Source organism: Heterodontus francisci, chromosome 39 (assembly GCF_036365525.1).
Source record: "Heterodontus francisci isolate sHetFra1 chromosome 39, sHetFra1.hap1, whole genome shotgun sequence".
In the NCBI taxonomy this organism is placed as follows: Eukaryota; Metazoa; Chordata; class Chondrichthyes; order Heterodontiformes; family Heterodontidae; genus Heterodontus; species Heterodontus francisci.
Genome location: NC_090409.1, coordinates 39,419,852 through 39,442,252, shown reverse-complemented (window position 1 = coordinate 39,442,252; position 22,401 = coordinate 39,419,852). Strand labels below are relative to the sequence as shown.

The window sequence follows — 22,401 nt, the reverse complement described above, 5'->3', positions numbered from 1 at the left end:
CATGAACAGCAATGTGATAATGATTCAGATCATCAGTTTTATTTAAAGTGATGTTGGTTCAGGGCTATTGACCTGAATGGGGCATGTAGGGGGAGAGAACTCAATTAAACAATAGTTACAACTCAGAATGAGGCTGTTCAGCCCATCTAATCTGTGTTGGCTCTCCTATTTATCCTGTCAAATCCTTTAATTACCTTAAACACAGCGATTAGATCACCTTTTAATTTTTGATAGAAAAGGGAATACAAGCCTCGTCTGTGCAACCTGTCCTTGTAATTTAACCCTTTTCACTCCAGTATCATTCTGCTGAATCTGCACTGCACCCTCTCGGGCAATATATCCATCCTGAAGGGCGGTGCCCAGACTGAACACAGTGACTCCAGATGGGGCCTAACCAGATCAAACCCCTCTGACCCAGCATTAGATCAATCAGGAGGTTGACAGAGTAACTCATTATCAGGGATCCAGACTTGTTCCTCAACACCTGATCTTCAGGAACCACTTCCCCCAAATCCCTTTTTTGTACAAATTTTAAATATATTGTCCAATAAACATTACACACCAAAACGAACTCGTTTATGGCCAAGACCTTCGTTCCAGACCGTTCTGCGGTCTCCAGGCCTTCTCTGGTGTTACACTGGATGTAGACAGGCTATTTGACTGTGGGAGGCATCACAGCCCAGCTCCTTGCCCGAGAGAGGCGCCAAGATTTCAACAGGAGAGACAGAGATCAGGAACAGGAAATGTAGGAAGTGTATAAAACATTATATATGACAGCAGTTAGATCCATAATGATTGAAGAGATAGATATGAAGAGAGGCTGTGGGATATTTCAGTTTAATGTCAGACACTCGCCACTGTAAAGATTAGAAATAAGAATCAGCTGTGAGGCAATGTGGACTCAGCTGATATTGTGTGAGATTGCTGAGCTTTTCTATTTCTAATGCAGAGACTGTGTGAATTCTATTTGCAATCTATGCAGACACACAGGAGCAGTAGTGTGAAGCTTACACACACACACTCGGCAGTGTGAGCCTGACACACTGGCGCCAGGAGAAGCCCTTGCCGCCAAGGGGCGGGGCCGGGGGGCGGGGCGAGAGCTGAGTGACAGACCGGCCCGGCCGCTGATTGGGAGGCTGGCTGTGACCCCGCCCCCCGGCGCGAGCAGAAGCCGTTGGAGGGAGAAGGGGTTGAAGTGAATGGTGAGAGCAGAGGAGGAGGCCATTCGGCCCGTCCTGTCTGTGCTGGCTCTCTGTCAGAGCAACTCAGCTAGTCTCACAGCCCCCCCGCCTTTTCCCCCCCTAGCCCCCGCACAACTTTACTCTTCACATTATTATCCAATTCCCTTTTGAAAGCCACCATTGAATGTGCCTCCACCACACTCTCAGGCAGCGCATTCCACATCCCAAACACTCGCTGCCCAAAAAAGATCCGCCCTCCCCTCATGTCGCTACACGGTTAGTTAATGAGGTGACGAGTTAGAACTGCTTACCCGGTCAGCAGGGCCTGACTCAGGTCTTTGGAATTGGTTTTTACTTACACACCAAGTGAGCAGCATGGAGGCCAGCACGATGGCGTACTGCTGCGACAGAGTACTTCACTCGGACAATTTGGTGAGTGAGGGAATTCGGCGCAGGGAGGGAAGAGGTGCTGTTCTGGTCTTTCACAAGACAAGGAGTGATCGAGAGAGGGAGAGGGAGACAGTGAGACCAGAGAGCTGAAGTCCAGAGGCATTAATTAGATAAACAGGTAAATGATTAGTTAGTGAGTTTTAAGGCTTCTTTTTCTCTAAACTACGTCAGTGGTTTAAACATAGAACTGGGAAAGTATAAGTAGTGTATTAAGGTTATTATTTCACGTGTTAAACTACGTTATAAAATTACAAATAATCATTGATTAAAGACTTCAGTTAAATAAATAAAATAAGGCTAGTTTAAGATATAGCAGAGCAGATTGTGTGTCTGGACTGCAGAATGTGGGAGTTTGTGGACAGCGAGACTGTCCTGAGCAAACACGTCTGCAGGTGATGTCTCCATCTCGAATCTCTCCGGCTCAGAGTCATTGAGCTGGAGAGACTCTGACACATAAGAGAGGGGGAGGAATTTCTGGACAGTTTTATCCAGAATACACCCCAGAGGAAAACACAGGTTCCGGAAAGGGAGGGTGTGACTAATACGGAGCTGGGTAGTGGGGATTTAGGAGAGGTTGAGAAGGAGGTCCCGCAGACACTGGCCCTGTCAGGAGGCTGTCCAGGGGAGGGGAGAGAAGAATAGAAATGTGATAATAGGAAACTCGATAATTACGAATCTCACCAGAGCAGATGGTGAAATTTGAATTCACTTAAATCTGGAATTAAAAAGCTAGTTTAAAGATGACCATTACCGATTGTTGTAAAAACCCATCTGATTCACTAATATCCTTTCGGGAAGGTAAATCTACCGCCCTTACCTGGTCTGGTCTGGTCTACAAGTAACTCCAGACCCACAGCAATGTGGTTAACTCTTAACTGCCCTCTGAAATGGCCGAGCAAGACACTCAGTTTTATCAAACCTCGACAGCAAAATTACAGGACAGAACTGTGGGTGTAAATCCACCACGTGGACTGCAGCGGTTCAAGAAGGAAGCTCACTGCCACCTTGTCAGGGACAATTAAGGATGGGCAATAAATGCTGTCCTTGGTAACAGTGCCCACATTCCAAGAATGAATAATTTAAAATTGAGGAAAAGAATGACCTGTTTCTCTGCTGTATCTCCAATGTAATCCGAAACAATGAAATTGAAAAGGGTGTCAGGAGGTGAAAGGTCACACTGACCAAATTTAGAAAGTTCAGTTTATTGAGGGGCAAATCACAGTAAGGAATATCAGAGAAGGAATAATTGGGGTAAAGTGTTTATTGGAATGGGAAAAGCAGTTGTATTTATTGTAAAGGTGTTTTTTATTTAATGAATGAATTTATTGTCTGGGATTGAGGTTTCCTAGAGGAGGGTGACAGGACAAGGAGGATAACAAGTCTTCTTTCTCTTCTGTTCCCAGTCCCACATTCTTCAATAAAACCTCACAAACCCACAACCTCCAGCCTCCCCGAGAAGGACAAGGGCAGCAGGAGCATGGGAACACCATCGCCTCCATGTTCCCATCCGAGTCACACACACACCGTCCCAACTTGGAGATATATCGGCCGTTCCTTCATCGTCACTGGGTCAAAATCCTGGATCTCCCTCCCTAACGGCACCGCGGGAGCACCTTCACCACACGGGACTGAAACGGTTCAAGAAGACCCAGCACCACCTTCACAAGGGGTGTCTCGGGATGGACAATAAATACCAGCCTTGCCAGTGACACCCACATCTCAGGAATTAATATATCATTTTAAAATGAGGCAGCTGATTCCTTCCACTGCTTTTACACCCAGTAGATTGTGCTCCATAAGGAAGACTCTTTCTTTATATAGACAGGTCCTTATCCTGACTAACAACGCCCTACCAGGAGAGTCTGGGTAGATACAATGGGTGGTGGGTTGACTCTCCGCTCCCATCGGGTACCAGTTCCCTGCTGGATGTAAACCCAGTATTCAGAGACTGGAATTCTCACCTCTGCTCACCGGGGTAGAGGTAACAAGTGAGGATTATAATAGAGGTGAAAAAGCCACAGCCTTGAGGACATTCAATGTGTCTCAGATACTGAAACAAGGCCAACAGCAACTAAATGGAGTGATCAATGTGTCCTGGGTACTGAAGTAAACTCACTCACAACAATGAGGAAGATCTAGTTTATCCTGAAGTATGGATTCCATTAAAAGTCGTGTGTCTTGAGGCCACACGGACAGTCAAACATGTTCCAAATCAGAGCAACATGAGGAGAGAGCCCCAACCAACAGTTCAATGTATCTCCAAAAGGTAAAATTCAGTTTCAGTTTCTCCCATTTATACAGTGTCTTTCTCACCAATTTACACACAGCAAGTTCCCACAAGTAGCAGAGAGATAAGTGACCAGATAATCTGTTTTGTGTTTAGGTTAAATGCTAAAAATTGATAAATAAACCAGGAAGGACTCACCTAGGTGAGGGTTGGAATATTTGGCCTGCTGTGTTGTGGCCCTTTCTCTGTTGCTACATTCACTGTGTAGGAAGGCTCGATGCTGGGAGCAGAGCCTTGTTAAACAACTCCTTTAGATTCAGCAGCTTATTTAACATTGCATCTCAGCCTGATCCTGATGTCCAGCAGGAGTTTCCAGACAGGGATCAGGACAGGAACACCAGCCACTCATTCCCCTCTCACTCAGAGTACTGAGATCAATATTAGCTGCTGCTCTGGCTGAGGGATCTTTTCCCTTAGGGCACCAGATGGTCCTTTAGCCACAGGGTCATTGGAAGGGCTGGGATATGGTGTTCATACCAAGAATAATGAAAGGATGATAATTCTCCCACAGAAATACAGAGTCACAATCTCACAAAAACAGGGATGGGTGAGAACCAGCTTGGAGACAGCTGGGTTCCAGGCCATGAGGCGGAACTGAGAGAAGAGTTTGTATTCACATAACAACAACTTGCATTTATATAGCACTTTTAATGTAATAGAACATCACAAGATGTTTCACATGGCACAGTGCGGGGAAGTGGGTGTTGGATAAACGGGACTTGGTGTGAGTTAGGATACGGGGCAGCAGAGTTTTTGATGGCAGTGTAATGTCTCCCTCCTTTCCTTCCTGGAAAGTTTCTCCCTCTTTACTCCATCAAAACCCTTCATCGTCGCAGGGTGACAGACCCAGAGGAGATTAATAGCAAAGGGAGGGAGGACAGATCAACGCAGAGTCCGGTTCCTGTAGTAAAGGAGTTCAGCACTAGATGGCGCAGCGGTCCAAGCTGAACTAGAAACGGAGCAATAAAAGCAAAATACTGCAGATGCTGGAAATCTGAAATAAAAACAAGAAATGCTGGAACCACTCAGCAGGTCTGGCAGCATCTGTGAAAAGAGAAGCAGAGTTAACGTTTCAGGTCAGTGACCCTTCTTCAGAACTGACAAATATTAGAAAAGTCACAGGTTATAAGCAAGTGAGGTGGGGGTGGGGCAAGAGATAACAAAGGAGAAGGTGAAGATTGGACAAGGCCACATAGCTGACCAAAAGGTCATGGAGCAAAGACAAACAATATGTTAATGGTGTGTTGAAAGAGAAAGCATTAGTACAGATTAGGTGTTAACGGACTGAATATTGAACAGCAGCAAGTGCAAACCTGTTTTTTTAATCAGGCTTGCACTGGTTAGCTGGGGTCCGAGCACCGATCCCTGTGGTACCTCACTAGTCACTGCCTGCCATTCGGAAAAAGACCCATTTATCCCTACTCTTCGTTTCCTGTCCGCCAAAAAATTTTCTATCTATCGCAATACACTACCCCCAAACCCATGTGCTTTAATTTTACACGCTAATCTCTTATGTGGGACTTTGTCGAAAGCCTTCTGAAATTCCAAATAAACCACATCCATTGGCTCCCCCTCACCAACTCTACTACTTTTTGTTAAGTGTCCTACACAGTCTACCAACACCCTACTAAATGGTTCCCCAATAACTGGGATGGGAATTATGGCAGGTTGTGGTTTTCCCACAATCTGGAATGTATGGCACATTTTACAAAACTGCACCATGTCCTTGGAATGACCTGGCCAGTAGTAATGTTGATTTCTATGTGTTTCGGTCTTCCGGATCCCTATATGTCCCGCTGGAGGAATCCCACGCACTAACCTGAATAGTTCCCGGTGATACTTTAGAGATACCACTATCTGATGAAGAACTGTCCAGTCTTCATCCACAGGTCTGTGAGAAGGTCTCCACTTCCTCATCACAATCCCATTTTCAATATCAGAGCCTTCTGGAACTCCTTTTACCTCAGCTTCTGATAGAGCTGTTTGTGTCACATTCTTCAACTCTGGGTCAGCTAGCCGAGCTGTGATCAGAGAAGATTTATCAAATATTTCATTTGGATTATCTAAATCCCCAAAGATAGTTTCATATATTCAACTACCTGACTGTGGTGGCAATTTTACCTCCGACAATGGAACTTGTTTAGCCATTGCTCGGGTTATTACACGAGGAAAAAGTCCTGGAATCTTTCCCCAGGAGTAGATCAACTCTGTCTACTGGCAAGCTATGAACAACTCCTACAGTTACCATTCCAGACATTAGATCACACTCTAAGGTAGGGGTATACACTCCCCATCAATACCATTCACTAAAACATTAGCATTCAGTGCACTCTCTGGTGCAAATTTTATGCCTTTTCCCAGCAAACGTTTGGGTGGCTCCTGTATCCCTAAGTATAATTATAGGTTTGCCTGCCTCACTCGAGGGATAAGAGTTACTTTTCCTTTTGACAAGAATTTCCAGTATCTTATTCACAACCCCTACACTCTGTGGTTTTTGTACTTGTCCTTACAGCTGCAGTCAGAACTACAGCCTGATCTACATGCTCGGTCAGGGCCTCTTTCTCTTCATTGTCTTTATGCACCGTATTAAATCCCATGGGTTTAATTCACAACTTCCAGCAATCTGCTCGAATATGTCCCACCTTGTGACAATGGTAACATTTAGGCTTGCGGACCTCACTCCCACCCTCAGCATCTTCTTTTCTGGACCAAGGAGGAGATCCTGGTGCATTCCCAGCTGTCCATTCTTGTCCCCGGCTACTTGCCTTCCTTTCACTCTCCCACCTCCTATCCTGCTTGGGTTTGTGGAGGTGACGGACAAAGGGTTTGAGTTTATACACAAACTCAATCAGCAGCAATTTCTGCTGCCTGTCGGCTGTTGAAACCTTCTGATTCTCTACCCGAGTTCTTACAACTGGAGGGAGTGAATTCTTAAATTCTTCCAGGAGAATCCGTTCTCTAAGGTTCTCATACGTGGTTTCCATCTTTAATGCTCGTATCCAACAATCAAAATTAATTTGTTTTACCCTCTCAAATTCTATGTTAATCTGCCCAGCCAATCACCAGAGGTTCTGAAACTTCTGTCAGTAAACTTCAGGGACTAACTCGTACGCAGTGAGAATGGCCTTTTTTACCATCTCAATCTGTGGAAGCCTCTGCAGAAAGCATGGCATAAAGTTCATGAACTCTGCCCATCAACCTGATTTGCATAAGCAGTGTTCAGCTTTCCTTTGGCCATTTCACTTGTTTAACTATCGTTTCAAAAGCAATGAAAAATACCTCTACGTCCCTTTCTTCAAACTTAGGGAGAGCTTGTATCAATTTAAACAGCTTTTCACTGTGTCCTGGGTTGGACTTAGATTCTTCCTGGAGTCAGGATCACCCTGTTACTTTAGTTCCAGCTTTTAAAAAAAAATTCAAATTCCCATCTTTCTTTCTCTCTGAAATGCTCTCCCTTTTTCACTTTCCTCTTTTGCAAATTCAAGTTTTTCCACTGACATTTCTTCTTCAGCCTCAAGTTTTTTCCAATTCTGTTTCTTGTTGAAGCTCCAGTTGCTTTGTCTGTAACTGAATTTTAGTTAATTCAACTGCATTACCCTCTGGTTTGCTTTCTTCTTCCAATTTCAAATGTAGGGCTATTATGTCAATTATTCCTGCTTTCTTCGCCCCTGGTTGTAACTCTAATGTCAACAGGTCTGCCAAATCCTTTAATTTCATCTTGGTTAAGTATCTCAAATCACTGAGGGATACATTCACCTTCCCCAGACAAGTTGCAGCTGCTGTTAAAGACATTCCAGTGGTGTAAATGTTACTCCATGACACACGAAACCTGGTTCTTTTTATATTCCCTTTTCCAATTATTATAACCCACTTACAATTGAACTTGGTCAGCGTTGGTTTATCCTGGAAAAAGAGAGCCCCCAAATAAATATTGATATGACCAAAGCAGGAGGTGTGCACTGTTAATTCAGTCCCACTTCTCCACAGGTCACAGCATATTCTTTAAAAGTTTCCCCACACTATTATTCCCCAGAATAGAACACACTAACCAGCCCTCTTAACAGTCCAAAATTAACAATTTTATTTAAAAAAAGCTAAAGAAAAATACCAGCATATTTTTGAATATGCAACCTGAAGTTTTTTTTTAATAAAGTCATATATACATATATTCTGCCTCAGAAAGTGGTGGAGGCGGAATCATTGAATATATTTAAAGTGGAGACAGATAGATTCTTGTTAGACAAGGGAATCAAAGGTTATGGGGGGCGGTGGGGGAGGTGTAGATGGGAGTGTGGGATGTGAGACACAAACACATCTTATTGAATGACGGAGCAGACTCAAGGGGCTGAATGGCCTACTTCTGCTCCTAATTCATATGTTCATATATTCTTATACATATATCGGTCAACTGGAAAAATAAAAAGAATTTTTAGATTAGAGCTCTGTTACAGACAAAAACACAAATAGATCACGTGTCCACCCTAAAAGAATAGCAGATGAGACGCACTGCACCAAACTTGCAGACAGTCCAACGTCCGAGCAACTGTTAAAAAGGATTCTTCCAGAATTAGTTCTCTTCAGGCGGTGTTGAAAAGCAAATTAGCAGGCCTTGTTGAAATGCAGGAACAAGACAAATTAACACACTGAACTTCAGAATCTTTGAGGGAGTTGCAAGTAAAAGCACTGGGTTGTAGTCTTCTGTTCTTCCTTGGAATTCTTTCCTTTTTCTGTCCTTCTTTGGCACTTCAGCAGCATTTGACTTTTGTCTCCTTCCAGAAGGTATCACACACGCACTGACGAACAACCAAACAGCTTGGCAGTTCTCTGCCCACCCAGATCTTGTCTGTTGTTACTGGGCTTGTCAATTTCTGCCTCTGTTGCCATGGCTTCTGTTCAAAGCCGAGCCCAGCCAGGTGACAAAGAGCAACACTGGTCAATCAGCCCTCATTGTCCTCTTCATTAAAAAAACATTTACTTAGCTTAACTAGAAATTCCTTTTTTTAAAAAAATTATTTAGGAAAACAGAGTCACTTTCATAAAACCACTCGCTCATCATTTGGATACTTTGGAAGTTACCATCTCACACAGGGAGTGATCAATGGGTTACACAGCTGAAGTTGGTCCTGTGTGTTCCTGAGACTGGGTTTGGACACTGTATCAGTAATACTGAGATACAATGAAATATCAATCGGACAGGTTTTCGAGTAACGGGACAAAACTTTCATTGGGTGATTATCTCAAGACTCTGCTGGTCAGAGGGATTTGTACAGAGTGGGAAGTGATTGTTGATCCCGATCTCAGACTTTCCACCAGGATTCACTGGATAACCACAATACTGGGCTGATTTTCCCTCCCTGACCCAGGCTCAGTGCAGTGTAAACTCAGTTAGTGCTGGACAGCCCCGTTCCCCAGAAGGTTTTGTTCTCCAGCTGCTCCATTCTGATGCTCAGGTGCTGTTGTGAAACATGGGACCTTGCTACCTAAACAAGTCACCCCTGTCAAAGGGATGACATTAGATGCTTCATTGTGATTGATGTTGTGTTTGTTCGCTTTCCTGGGAGGGAAAAAACAGCAGAGTTCAGGTTACATTAAAAGAATCCAACACTTTGTACAAGTGTGTAAAGGAGCTGTTCAGGAGCACAGACCGATTAAATTACACTCAACCTCCTGGGCCCCAATGGCAGCTGGAAAATGGGTCACAGGAGCTGCACGGTGATGGAGCACAGAGTGCAGAGGAGAGGAGGCAATGGGCAAGAGCTGGACACTCCACAGGACCTGTGCTAACCGAGGAACCAGACCAATAGAAAAATGACAGCTCACCTCAACATTGGAGATTAAGAAGAATTGATGAGGATCTCAGTTAACACTGAGCTGAAGATGATGGGGATCAGATCAGACAGGAGGAGGCTGGGAATGTCCAGACTCTCCAGACTGATCCTGAATTATTGAGAGGAGTCAGATGGACAGGATATTCCCTGATGTGATCAAACCCGACCCAGCAGTGACCAAACAGGCTGACGGAGGCAGAAATATTGTGATGGGGAAAAAAGAGTCAGAGGACAGAGTTAGAGAATCTGCAATAGTTTCCCCCCCACAACTGGCAGATGGGCAAGAGATGGGCAGGGAGATGTGGATGTTGAGGGAGGCAGAGAAATGCAACATATTTTATTGTTAGTGATCAAAACCACTGATGGTCAGGTCAAGGGATGAGAGTGGACACAGGGTACATCACAGAAGCGGAGGTAGGTGGGATTTGAGTGATGGGAGAATATGGAGTCAGAAGCTCAGCTCAGGGTCTGATAGGACTCCGAGGTTGTGAACAGTCTGGTTCAGCCTCAGACAGTGGCCAGGGAAGGGGATGGAGTCAGTGACTGGGGAACAGAGCAAGGATCAGAGGCTGGTGAAAAGTCAGAGGAGAGGGGACAAGGGGATTTTAGGTGTAGGCTGGTGAGTTGTTTGCTGCAGAGATTAGGCGAGTGTCTATTAACTGTGTGATAGAGGGAGCCGCACATTCCTGCTCTTCACCTTCAGTTCAGCAGCTAGAGGATGACAACAAGCTGGAAGTGACTGGATAATGCAGCATTGAAACATCCTACACAGCACAAAGTGTATCAGTGTACACAACATTTCCACAACACCAAATATAATAAAACAAAACTAGAATTAACAATGGGAACTGCAGATCATTCTGGAACTCACCATCTTTGTCGGTTTTGGATTATGAAAACCAGAATTATGCAAAGAAGAACAAGAATTATGCAAACAAGAACCAGAATTGCGATGACCAATCCAACTACCAATCCAGTAGAGGGTCCAGGACCTAGAGACAGAATGAAGCTGTTAACAGACTGGGACACACTAACAAAACTAACAGCAGAGACTGTCAGCACCTAGTGTTTCAGAACCATCCCCAGTGCAAACACATCCCTGGTCAATTCTAGTCCTGGAGGGATGTGGGAGATTAAACACCAATAAACAGCCACAGACACAGGAAGCCACCCCACAGCTCGACTTTCTTACACACCCACAATGTGATCAATACATGGTTTCCAATGGAGATAACCAGACCCTGACCAGCAGCAGCCTCCCTTTAATTAAACCCAACAGCCCGCTGAAATAGAGCAGGAATTTAAAATAATTTGCTGTTTGGGTAAACCACAGGATTGGATGGAACGCTGGTTTACAATGGGATCAGTATTACTTTCCACTGACTTCAATGCTGAGGAGTCCTGGGGCCTATGGGGAACTGGTGGGGTGTAGTGGGACTGTTACTGGACTAGTACTCCAGAGCCCAGGTGAATGCTCTGGGGACAGGGGTTTGAATCCCACCCACAGCAGATGGTGAAATTTGAATTTAATTAATAAAATCAGTAATTTAAAATAAAAAGCTAGAATAATGGTGACCATGAAAACAGTCGATTTGTTCATGAATGTCCTTTAGAGAAAGAAATCTGCTGGTCTGGCCTACACGTAACTCCAGACTCACAGCAATATGGTTAACTCTGAACTGCCCTCTGAAATGGCCGAGCAAGCCACTCAGTTCAACAGCAATTAGGGATGGGCAATAAATGCTGGCCTGGCCAGTGACGCAGACATCCCACTAACATGAATAAAATAAAACAAAGTGACTGCTGACAACGCAACCCACTGCCAACATCAGAAGCTCCCAGCTTCACACATGTGCAGATCAGAGTCTTGCTGTTCGTACAGTGCTGCCCATGTGCAGTCTACGTCAGCACCCGGTTTACCAGGACTTACTCATGTCTACGCTCAAACATCATTGTGTACTGCAATGTCTGCTCACCGCTCACCCCCAGCCTCGCTTCATCTCCGCCCTCCACCACCCACCCCCCCACCTACTCACTCCACGCTTCACACCTCCACCTATCTGTGGGCCATTCACTCCAGCCTCCCCACTCCGTCCCGCGATTGCTGCCTTTCTTCCTCGCACAGAGACAGAAAAGATAAGCAGGGGAGGGGAGCAGAGGGATGGCAGAGGGAATGAAGCAGCGATGCCAGGAGCAAGTGGTGAGTAGACTGCTGCGGTAGGCAGCAATGATGGCAGGAGGGAGCGAGGGACTGCTGGGGGTGGGATGGAGGTGGCGATGGCAGGAGGGAGCGAGGTACTGTTGGGGGTGGGATGGCGATGTCAGGAGGGAGCGAGGGACTGCTGGGGGTGGGATGGAGGTGGTGATGGCAGGAGGGAGCGAGGTACTGTTGGGGGTGGGATGGCGATGGTGATGGCAGGAGGGAGTGAGGTACTGCTGGGGGTGGGATGGAGGTAGTGATGTCAGGAGGGAGCGAAGTACTGCTGGGGGTGGGATGGAGGTGGCGATGGCAGGAGGGAGCGAGGTACTGCTGGGGGTGGGATGGAGGTGGCGATGGCAGGAGGGAGCGAGGTACTGCTGGGGGTGGGATGGAGGTGGCGATGGCAGGAGGGAGCGAGGTACTGCTGGGGGTGGGATGGAGGTGGCGATGGCAGGAGGGAGCGAAGTACTGCTGGGGGTGGGATGGAGGTGGCGAAGGCAGGAGGGAGCGAGGTACTGCTGGGGGTGGGATGGAGGTGGCGAAGGCAGGAGGGAGCGAGGTACTGCTGGGGGTGGGATGGAGGTAGTGATGTCAGGAGGGAGCGAGGTACTGATGGAGGTGGCGATGGCAGGAGGGAGCGAGGTATTGCTGGGGGTGGGATGGAGGTGGTGATGGCAGGAGGGAGCGAGGTACTGTTGGGGGTGTGATGGAGGCAGTGATCACAGCCACTGTGGGCATTTGTGTTTCATTTGTTTTGTGATAAATTGAGCGTCGCCATCTTTATTACTGGCAGCTGCCAAAAAGGTCACAGACAGCGACGTTTCAGTGGATCAGGCTGCATTTTCACATGTGCAAGTATTGCGACACCGAGTGGATGCATTGTCAGCAAATGCAGCAAAAGAATAAAAAACTCCCTCCTGACTGGATACCACTGTGCCCCCACCTCGGGTGGGTCTGTCCTGCCAGTGGGACAAGACATACCCAGGGATGGTGATAGAGGAGTCTGGGATGTAGGGTTGATTCTGTGAGTGTGACTGTCTCACACAGCTCGCCTAACATGGAGACCAATTTCCAGATGTCAGCGAGGGGGACTTTGCAGTGTCAACTGGGCTGGGTTTGCCTTTCCTGTGTCCTGATTTGATGTCTGGGTCACAGCCAGTGGTCTGTTCAGTTTTAGTCTGTTTTTTCTTTCTAGTGGTTTGATACAAACTGATTGAAGTAACCGAGCAAATCAGAGGGCAGTTAAAAGTTAACCAGGTTAATGTGGGACTGGAGTCACATATAGACCAGACCGGGTAAGGATGGCAGGTTTCCTTCCCGAGAGGGACATTAGTGAACCAGTTGGGTTTTACAACAATCCAACAGCTTCATGGTCACTTTTATTGGGACCAACTTTATATTTCCAGATTTATTTTAAACTGAATTTCAATTCTGAAAGTGCCATGGTGGGATTTGAAGCCACGTTCTCTGGATTATTAGTCCAGGCTTCTGGATTACTAGTCCAGTAACATAACCACTGCACTACCGTACTCATAAAATCAGAGAGTAAATGCAGAATACCTGAAACAGAAACCTCTCACCTGTTACAGAGAGATGGACTGAATCAGCTTGTTGCCATTGATAGTGCTCACCGATCCTCTTGTAAATCTGACACTGATACTCATTCTGGTCTGACTGCCTGAGGTCAGAGATCATTAGTGACCAGTTGCCTTGCTCCAGTTGATCTTTGAACAGGTTTGTTCTGTTTCTGAACCGTGGGTCTTGTTGTATTAAGTCATCGTTCCCATCGATAAATCTGTGTAAAATTTCACGATTGGATATCCACCAAATTAGCTGTAACTCAGAGACTGGGACATTCCCTTTGTAGATACAGGGCAGCACAACCTGCTCCCCAAGGAACCCAGAAACTGGGACAGGCAAGTAACCTGGAAAAGATTGAAAGTATTTATCCACAGATATAACCTCCCTGCTGGTACATTCCATCCCAAGCTCCACATGGTTACACTGCGATGCTTGATTTACAAGAAGCACTGATCAGTAACTCACTGCTTTCATTTCTGTGGGAAGGTTAAAGGTCAGGCATTAAGGGCTTTCAACTAAAACCAGCTTGTGCTGGATATTTGTATCCACAGAGCAGCTGGACAGCACTTCGAATCGTGTGTTTCCCATTGTACACATGCTGGGAGAACACATCAGGATATTGGTCACCCTGCCCACCTCCCCCCTTTGGGAGAACAATGACAGACTGGGGGTGCACAATGTGAGGTGGAGCTCAGGAGCAGAAAACTGACCCTGAAATGTAAAGACAGGAACGGGTGGGGGAGGGGGTACCCGAGGATGTGGAAAGGGCTTTGGACAGGTTGGGGGGACAATGACGGACGAGTACACTGTGTAGGGGGTGAGGCAGCACCTGATGGTCTGAAAGGGGCCGAGGCAATGTGGATCCTTACCTCCCTCCACCACTAACCTGTCAGACCTTGCTCCTCACCCCAATACGGCCAGACTCTGCCCCCTCCCAGGACCCAAAACACAATCCCCAATCCTGATGACCCTACTCCCCATGCTCAGAGGCAATTCCCAGTTCTATTTGATCCAGGACTGTCCCAGACTCCTGATCCCAGTGCTCAGGACCCCATCCCAGTGTCACCGAGTATTGCTCAGTGTTGACGGGTATTCCCAAGCGCAGAGGCACCTGCAGAAAAGAACATCCTGTTTAAATGTTATTTGAGTAACTCGTAACGTAATTTTAGTGAACAATGAAGAGTTTGCAAGGCATCATGGGGTTTAGCCAACTTGACCACATTCCACACAGGAACTGAGTAACATAAATTCAAAGACTTATTCAATGGAGAGCAGATGTCCATGTGGAATGCTGACAAAGATACCAGCCTGTAACAAGGTTAAGATAAGGTGGTGTGCGTACAGGAGAACCAAGGATGGGGACTAGAAAGGAATGGAAAACATCATGAGTAATCCCCTATCTGTCCATGGGTTGGTCCTGCAGCCCCTTTCACACCGGGTAACCACTTCTATTGGTCTTTAATAATCAATGGAGAGAATCTGTAATCATTATGATTGGACCATGTCCAGAAAGGATGGGCTGAGTAACTGTTTGAAAATGTATAAGTATTGATGATTTTTCATTGTTCAGTGGAGGGGCATCTGGACAGCCCAGTGACCTGCTCCCTGCTGGCGTAACTCAATAAACTGTTTGACATTGGAGCAGACCCAAGTGTCGAGTGATTCTTCTAGATTCATTCTCACTAACACTCAGTGTCCAGATTCCACTGTTCACATCACAGGGGTTAATCTGAAGACATTAACTGCCTTCCTTTCAGGTCTCATGATCATTATGTGTAATGTGAACCGACTGTGTCCACTCCCTCAATGGGCCCACTCACAGTGAACACAGCACCTTAAAGCAAGATGAATTCCTGATATAATGAATACTACCGGTGCCAAACGTCGTGCTCTGCACTCCTTTGGACCCCACCAGAAAGGCCGAGAGGGGGGTTTTGACGCTTGGGCAACTCTCAACCTCCATACATTCGCCCAGGCATGCGCCATGGAGAGGTCACTCCATAGTTGCCTCACAGCGACTGACACCACTGACCACCTCTAGGCGCTTACCCATTGTCTCTCGAGACAAGGAGGCCAAAGAAGAAGAAGATTCCCCAGTAATATACACATTACTGATTTCAGTCCCAGACACCCAGACAAATGTTCTTTCCAGGAGATAGCTAACTGCAGTCTGTATAAATTCACAAGGTTAACACCATCCAGGAAGATCAATCCTGATATAATCCATATCACCAGCAGCCCCGAGCTCTGCTGAAATGTGAGAGCAGTCACAGCGTTTACCTGAAACAGCAGCAACAGCATTTAGCAGCAGCAGCAGGAGGAGGAGTTTCTGTAAGTTGGGTCCCTGCAACAAGAAAACACAGTTACCCCCCTTTACCACAGTTTCTTGCTGCTCATGTCCATTTCTGAACCGGGACAGGACACAGTCCATGGTCCCTCTCCCCATTACTGACCCTCCTCCCTCCCGGCTCTGAGACACATTGAGACCGGGAGCAGCCCTGACACAGTCCATGGTCCCTCTCCCCATTACTGACTCCCCTCCCTCCCGGCTCTGAGACACATGGAGACCGGGAGCAGCCCTGACACAGTCCATGGTCCCTCTCCCCATTACTGACCCCCCTCCCTCCCAGCTCTGAGACACATTGAGACCGGGAGCAGCCCTGACACAGTCCATGGTCCCTCTCCCCATTACTGACCCCCCTCCCTCCCGGCTCTGAGACACATTGAGACCGGGAGCAGCCCTGACACAGTCCATGGTCCCACTCCCCATTACTGACCTCCCTCCCTCCCGGCTCTGAGACACATTGAGACCGGGAGCAGCCCTGACACAGTCCATGGTCCCTCTCCCCATTACTGACCCCCCTCCCTCCCGGCTCTGAGACACATTGAGACCGGGAGCAGCCCTGACACAGTCCATGGTCCCTCTCCCCATTACTGACCTCCCTCCCTCCCGGCTCTGAGACACATTGAGACCGGGAGCAGCCCTGACACAGTCCATGGTCCCTCTCCCCATTACTGACCCCCCTCCCTCCCGGCTCTGAGACACATTGAGATCGGGAGCAGCCCTGACACAGTCCATGGTCCCTCTCCCCATTACTGACCCCCCTCCCTCCCGGCTCTGAGACACATTGAGACCGGGAGCAGCCCTGACACAGTCCATGGTCCCTCTCCCCATTACTGACCCCCCTCCCTCCCGGCTCTGAGACACATTGAGACCGGGAGCAGCCCTGACACAGTCCATGGTCCCTCTCCCCATTACTGACCCTCCTCCCTCCCGGCTCTGAGACACATTGAGACCGGGAGCAGCCCTGACACAGTCCATGGTCCCTCTCCACATTACTGACTCCCCTCCCTCCCGGCTCTGAGACACATTGAGACCGGGAGCAGCCCTGAAACAGTCCATGGTCCCTCTCCCCATTACTGACCCCCCTCCCTCCCGGCTCTGAGACACATTGAGACCGGGAGCAGCCCTGACACAGTCCATGGTCCCTCTCCCCATTACTGACCTCCCTCCCTCCCGGCTCTGAGACACATTGAGACCGGGAACAGCCCTGACACAGTCCATGGTCCCTCTCCCCATTACTGACCCCCCTCCCTCCCGGCTCTGAGACACATTGAGATCGGGAGCAGCCCTGACACAGTCCATGGTCCCTCTCCCCATTACTGACCCTCCTCCCTCCCGGCTCTGAGACACATTGAGACCGGGAGCAGCCCTGACACAGTCCATGGTCCCTCTCCCCATTACTGACCCCCCTCCCTCCCGGCTCTGAGACACATTGAGACCGGGAGCAGCCCTGACACAGTCCATGGTCCCTCTCCACATTACTGACTCCCCTCCCTCCCGGCTCTGAGACACATTGAGACCGGGAGCAGCCCTGAAACAGTCCATGGTCCCTCTCCCCATGACTGACCCCCCGGGTGTGAGACACTGACAATACCTGCTGTGCTTTTCTATCCATTGCCCCGATCCTGGATCACCAGCTCCAGTGAAAATGGCGGGAATCTGCCTGAACCCTTCATCCGGTTTATAAAGAAACCAATACTTGGCGGGCACGGCTTCTATTGGCAGTCAGGGCCGGGGTCAGAGCAGGTCGCCCAATCAGCGACCGGGCCCGCCTGTCACTCAGCGCTCGACCCGCCGGGGTGGGGCTAACAACTTCTCCTGGCCCCAGTGGCGGGTCTCAGAGCCAATCGCCCAATCAGCGGCCGGACTGGCCTGTCACTCATTACTAACCCCGCCCACAGTCCCCTGGCCCCGCCCCTTGGCTGATTCAGTTCTGTTTAGTTCATTTCCGGTGTTGAGGAAGACCAGCTCCAGGAGCTGATGGGGACTATTGCCTCTCCAGATCCTTCTTCCCCTTCACTTCCCTCTGATCTGACCCCTTGCTGTGTATTCACTAAACCCTCAGACCTTCCTCTCTCTGACAGGGAACGTTCTTTACTCAGCAAAGGACTCTGTTTTATCCCCTTCCGCCTCCACCTCAATGAATTTCACCCTCGGTATGACATTGAGCTCGTCTTCCGTTGCCTCCAGGCTCACTTAGAGTTAGAGTGGTACAGCATAGAAACAGGCCCTTCGGCCCACCGCGTCCATGCCGACCATAATGCCTATCTATACTAATCCCACCTGCCTGCATTAATTCCATATCCCTCCATGTCTTGTTCATTCAAGTACCTGTCCAGATGCCTCTTCAATGTTGCTACTGTTCCTGCCTCCACCAGCTCCTCTGGCAGCTCATTCCAGATACCCACTATTCTTTGTGTGAAAAATGTACCCCTTTGAACTCCTTTAAACCTCCTCCCTCTCACCTTAAATCTATGTCCTCCAGTTTTAGTCACCCCTACCATGGGAAATAGATTCTGGCTATCTACCTTATCTATGCCTCTCATAATTTTATATACCTCTGTCATGTCCCCTCTCAACCTCCTTAGCTCCAGTGAAAACAGACCCAGCCTATCCAATCTCTCTTTATAACTCAAGCCCTCCAAACCAGGCAACATCCTTGTGAATCTTTTCTGCACCCTCTCTAGCTTAATCACATCTTTCCTGTAGTGCGGCGACCAGAACCGCACACAGTACTCCAAATGCGGCCGAACCAACGTTATGTACAACTGTAACAGGACGTCCCAACTCTTGTACTCAATGCCTCGGCCGTAATGCAAGCATGCCATATGCCTTCTTCACCATCCTGTCTACCTGTGTTGCCACTTTCAGGGAACTATGTACTTGCACCCCAGGGTCTCTCTGCTCAACAACACTCCCCAGGGCCCTGCCATTCACTGTATATGTCCTGCCCTGGTTTAGCGTCCCAAAATGCATAATTTCACACTTGTCTGCGTTAAATTCCATTTGTCAATCCCTTGCCCACTTTCCCAGTTTATCTATATCCTGTTGTAATCTTAGACAACCTTCTTCACTGTCCACTACACCACCAATTTTGGTGTTATCTGCAAACTTACCAATCATGCCCCCTACATTCTCATCCATGTCATTAATATATATGACAAACAGAGGGCCCAGCACCAATCCCTGCGGCACACCACTGGTCACCGGCCTCCGATCTGAAAAACAACCCTCCACTACCACCCTCTGCCTCCCATCACCAAACCAATCTTGTATCCAATTGGCTAGCTCACCATGGATCCCATGTGTTCGAACCTTCCAGACCAGCCTACCATGCGGGACCTTGTCAAAGGCCTTGCTAAAGTCCATGTAGACAACGTCCACCACCCTGCCATCATCAATCCTCTTAGTCACCTCCTCAAAAAACTCAATCAAATTTGTGAGACATGATTTCCCACATACAAAGCCATGCTTACTATCCCGAATCAGACCATGCCTTTCCAAATGCATATAGATCCTGTCTCTCAGAATCCCTTCCAATAACTTTCCCACTACTGATGTAAGGCTCACCGGCCTGTAGTTCCCTCGCTTATCCCTGCTGCCCTTCTTAAAGGCACAACATTAGATATCCTCCAGTCTTCCGGTACCTCACCCGTGGCTAACAATGATACAAAAATCTCTGCCAGGGCCCCAGCAATCTCCTCCCTTGCTTCCCATAATGTCCTAGGATGCATCTGGTCAGGCCCTGGGGATTTATCCACCTTAATGCGCTTCAAAACCTCCAACACCTCCTCCTTTGTAATGTTGATAGGCTCCAGGATATCGCTGTTCCCTCCCTTGAACTCACTAGATTCCATGACCTTCTCCATGGTAAATACAGACGAGAAGTATTCATTTAAGACCTCGCCCATTTCCAGTGGCTCCTCACATACATTACCACACTGATCCTTAAGGGGACCTACTCTCTCCCTCGCTACCCTTTTACTCTTAAAAACTTACAGAATCTTTTAGGATTCTCCTTTATCTTATCTGCCAGGGAAATCTCATGGCCCCTTTTCGCCCTCCTAATTTCCTTCTTAAGTGTACTCCTGCATCCCTTATACTCCGAGGGACTCGCTTGATCCCAGCTGCCTATACCTGAAATAATTTCTCCTCATCTCAGTCCTGAATGATTGGCCCCTTATCCTGAGACTGTGTCCCCATGTTCTAGATCCCCCGACCAGCGGGAACAATCTCTCAGCTTCTACCCTATCAAACCCTTTCAGAATCAATTAGATCACCTCTCATTTTTCTGAACTCCACAGAATATAGGACCAATTTACTCAGCCCCGTCCAGACTCCAAATGGAAACAGTCAAAGAGGCCAAGCTGCACAATGTCTTGGCCTGCAGATGGAGCAGAGTGTAGATAGACCTGGTGAAGACCAGACGGGTCCGTCCATTCCAGGATTGACTTCCTGTTTGTGTCCCGCGCATTCACAGTCGGATCCACTGACGTCAAGCCGGTGTTCTTCTCCGACTCCTGCCTCCTCCTCGCTGACATCTGGCTCCATTACTCAGGGGTTAGAGAGCTGGTCTTGTAAACCATGAGTTGTGAGTTCAAATCTCATTAGGGTCCAATCTCAGTTGATGTTGTATAACACTGTTCCCGTTTGTATAAAGCTCTTCTTCAAAATGTGATGATGTCAAAAGGCCTTTCAATATTTTTAAGGCAGAGGTAGATAGATTCATGATAAGCAAGGTGGGGAAAGGTTATTGGGGATAGTTGAGAATGTGGAGTAATCAGATCAGCCATGATCTTATTGAATGGCTGAGCAGGCTCGAGAATTCATGTGACTGAGTTCTTTTCCTAATTCATATGTTCATATGACTGTCTATCCCAGGATGATCAGAGAGTTGGCAGAAAAGCATGCAGAATCTGCTCCGGCTGCAGTCGATTGGGGTCGAGGCCAAGGAGGATCTCCAAGAGGTGAAGAGCCAGCAGGACTTGCTCTTTGCCGCAGAGGCCTGCAAGATCATCTTCCAGTCCAGAGTCCGCTCCGTGGAGCAGGATGAGACGTGCTCGTGTTACTTCTTCCGAAAGGTACACAGAGAGAGCTCTGTGATCAGCAGCCTGGAGGAAGAAGACAGCTTGGTAACGTCATCGCAGTCTGACATACTAAGGTTCAGCAAATCCTTTTATGCTGGGCTGTACGACGTGAAGCCCACAGACAGCACGGCCTCCCAGTCCTTCCTGTCATCTGTCACGGAGGTCTTAGATGACAGTACGTGGGAGAGTCTGGACAAACCGCTAATTCTGGACAAACTGACAAAGGCTGTCAGGTCCTTCGAGACGAGTAAAACCACCCCCCCAGGAGCGACAGATTACCAGTTGAGTTGTTTGCGACTCTGAGGGACTGGGTCGGCTCAGACCTGCTGGAAGTGTACGAGAGTATGCTTCTGGCCGGCAGCATGTCAGAATCCATGCGGAAAAGCAAAATACTGCAGATGCTGGATCTCTGAAATAAAAACAGAAAGTGCTGGAAATACTCAGCAAGTAAAGAGAAACAGGGTTAACATTCCAGGTTCTGATGGAAGGTCAGATACTTGAAATGTTAACTCTGTTTCTCTCTACACAGATGCTGCCAGATCTGCTGAGTATTTCTGACACTTTCTGTGAGAATAAGAAATACTGAAATGTTGTTTCTACAGCTTGTGGAAAGTTACCAAGAAGTCATTTGTGCACAACATAATGAAATCACTGAAAAGGAGAACTGATAAGGATATGTCAGTGGAGACCTTAAGACAGTACATCACTGACAAAGAGAATTGATAAGGGTATGTAAGTGGAGACCTTGGGACAGTACATCACTTAAAAATTGTGCTTAGGCAGATAACAGAGAAACAGCAAGAGTTAGAACAACGGATGTAGTGAATAAGAAACTGCCCCACTAAGATAAAGGCTGACAGCTGCAAGTTAAAACACATAATGGAGAGCCAAATAAGGTAAAACAAAAACAAGAGTTAGGGGCTAGAAAGTTAGAGTAGGGGGAGAAGTAAACAGAGGAGGAGACTGTAGCAACCATAGGATAGGTTAGTGTCATAATACGTTATAACCAATAATGTAAAATAAAGGCGTGGACAAATGGATTTGTATTGTATAAACATGAACTGAATATGTTGATCGGTGTGCCTGCTTGTAGGACACCCGATCTTGCAAGACCGTTAAATAAACTTACTTCTTCAGAGTTTGACTTGGTGTAAATTGTTATCAAGTGGGCTACGTTTCTCACATTTCTGTTCTCATTTCAGAGTTCCAGCATCCACATTATTTTGCTGTTATTTTAGTATTTACTTCACTGCCACTTCTCTTGCAGGAATGCTACCACAAAGCAGTTCTGCTCTTTTCTCTGGGATTTCCGTTTATCTCGTTTACATTTCTCACCTTCATTGCTTCCCATTTCCCTCCTGCTGTTCAATAAGGTTTCTGCTAAAACTCATTTTCACAGCCACATCTCCTTCCTCAGCGACTGTCTCCGACTCCGACTTATTC

The 22,401-nt window shown here is 47.5% G+C and overlaps 1 protein-coding gene across 4 annotated transcripts in view; it reads right to left on the bottom strand.

Moving 5' to 3' along the window:
- Positions 1-4,567: 4,567 nt before the first annotated feature.
- Positions 4,568-22,401, bottom strand: part of LOC137352756 (myelin-oligodendrocyte glycoprotein-like) — a 21,329-nt gene continuing 3,495 nt past the window's right edge. For 2 of the 4 annotated variants that reach the window (XM_068018538.1, XM_068018537.1), the window contains 4 exons: positions 15,808-15,871; positions 13,527-13,871; positions 10,618-10,738; positions 8,925-9,472 (listed from right to left, as the gene is read on the bottom strand). In XM_068018538.1, the coding sequence (XP_067874639.1) occupies positions 9,304-9,472; positions 10,618-10,738; positions 13,527-13,871; positions 15,808-15,871 (699 nt within the window). In that variant the 3' untranslated portion in view covers positions 8,925-9,303. Of the gene's footprint in view, positions 5,940-8,924; positions 9,473-10,617; positions 10,739-13,526; positions 13,872-15,807; positions 15,872-17,465; positions 17,751-22,401 lie in introns of those variants that run through there. The other 2 variants (XM_068018539.1, XM_068018540.1) reach the window with 2 other exon arrangements.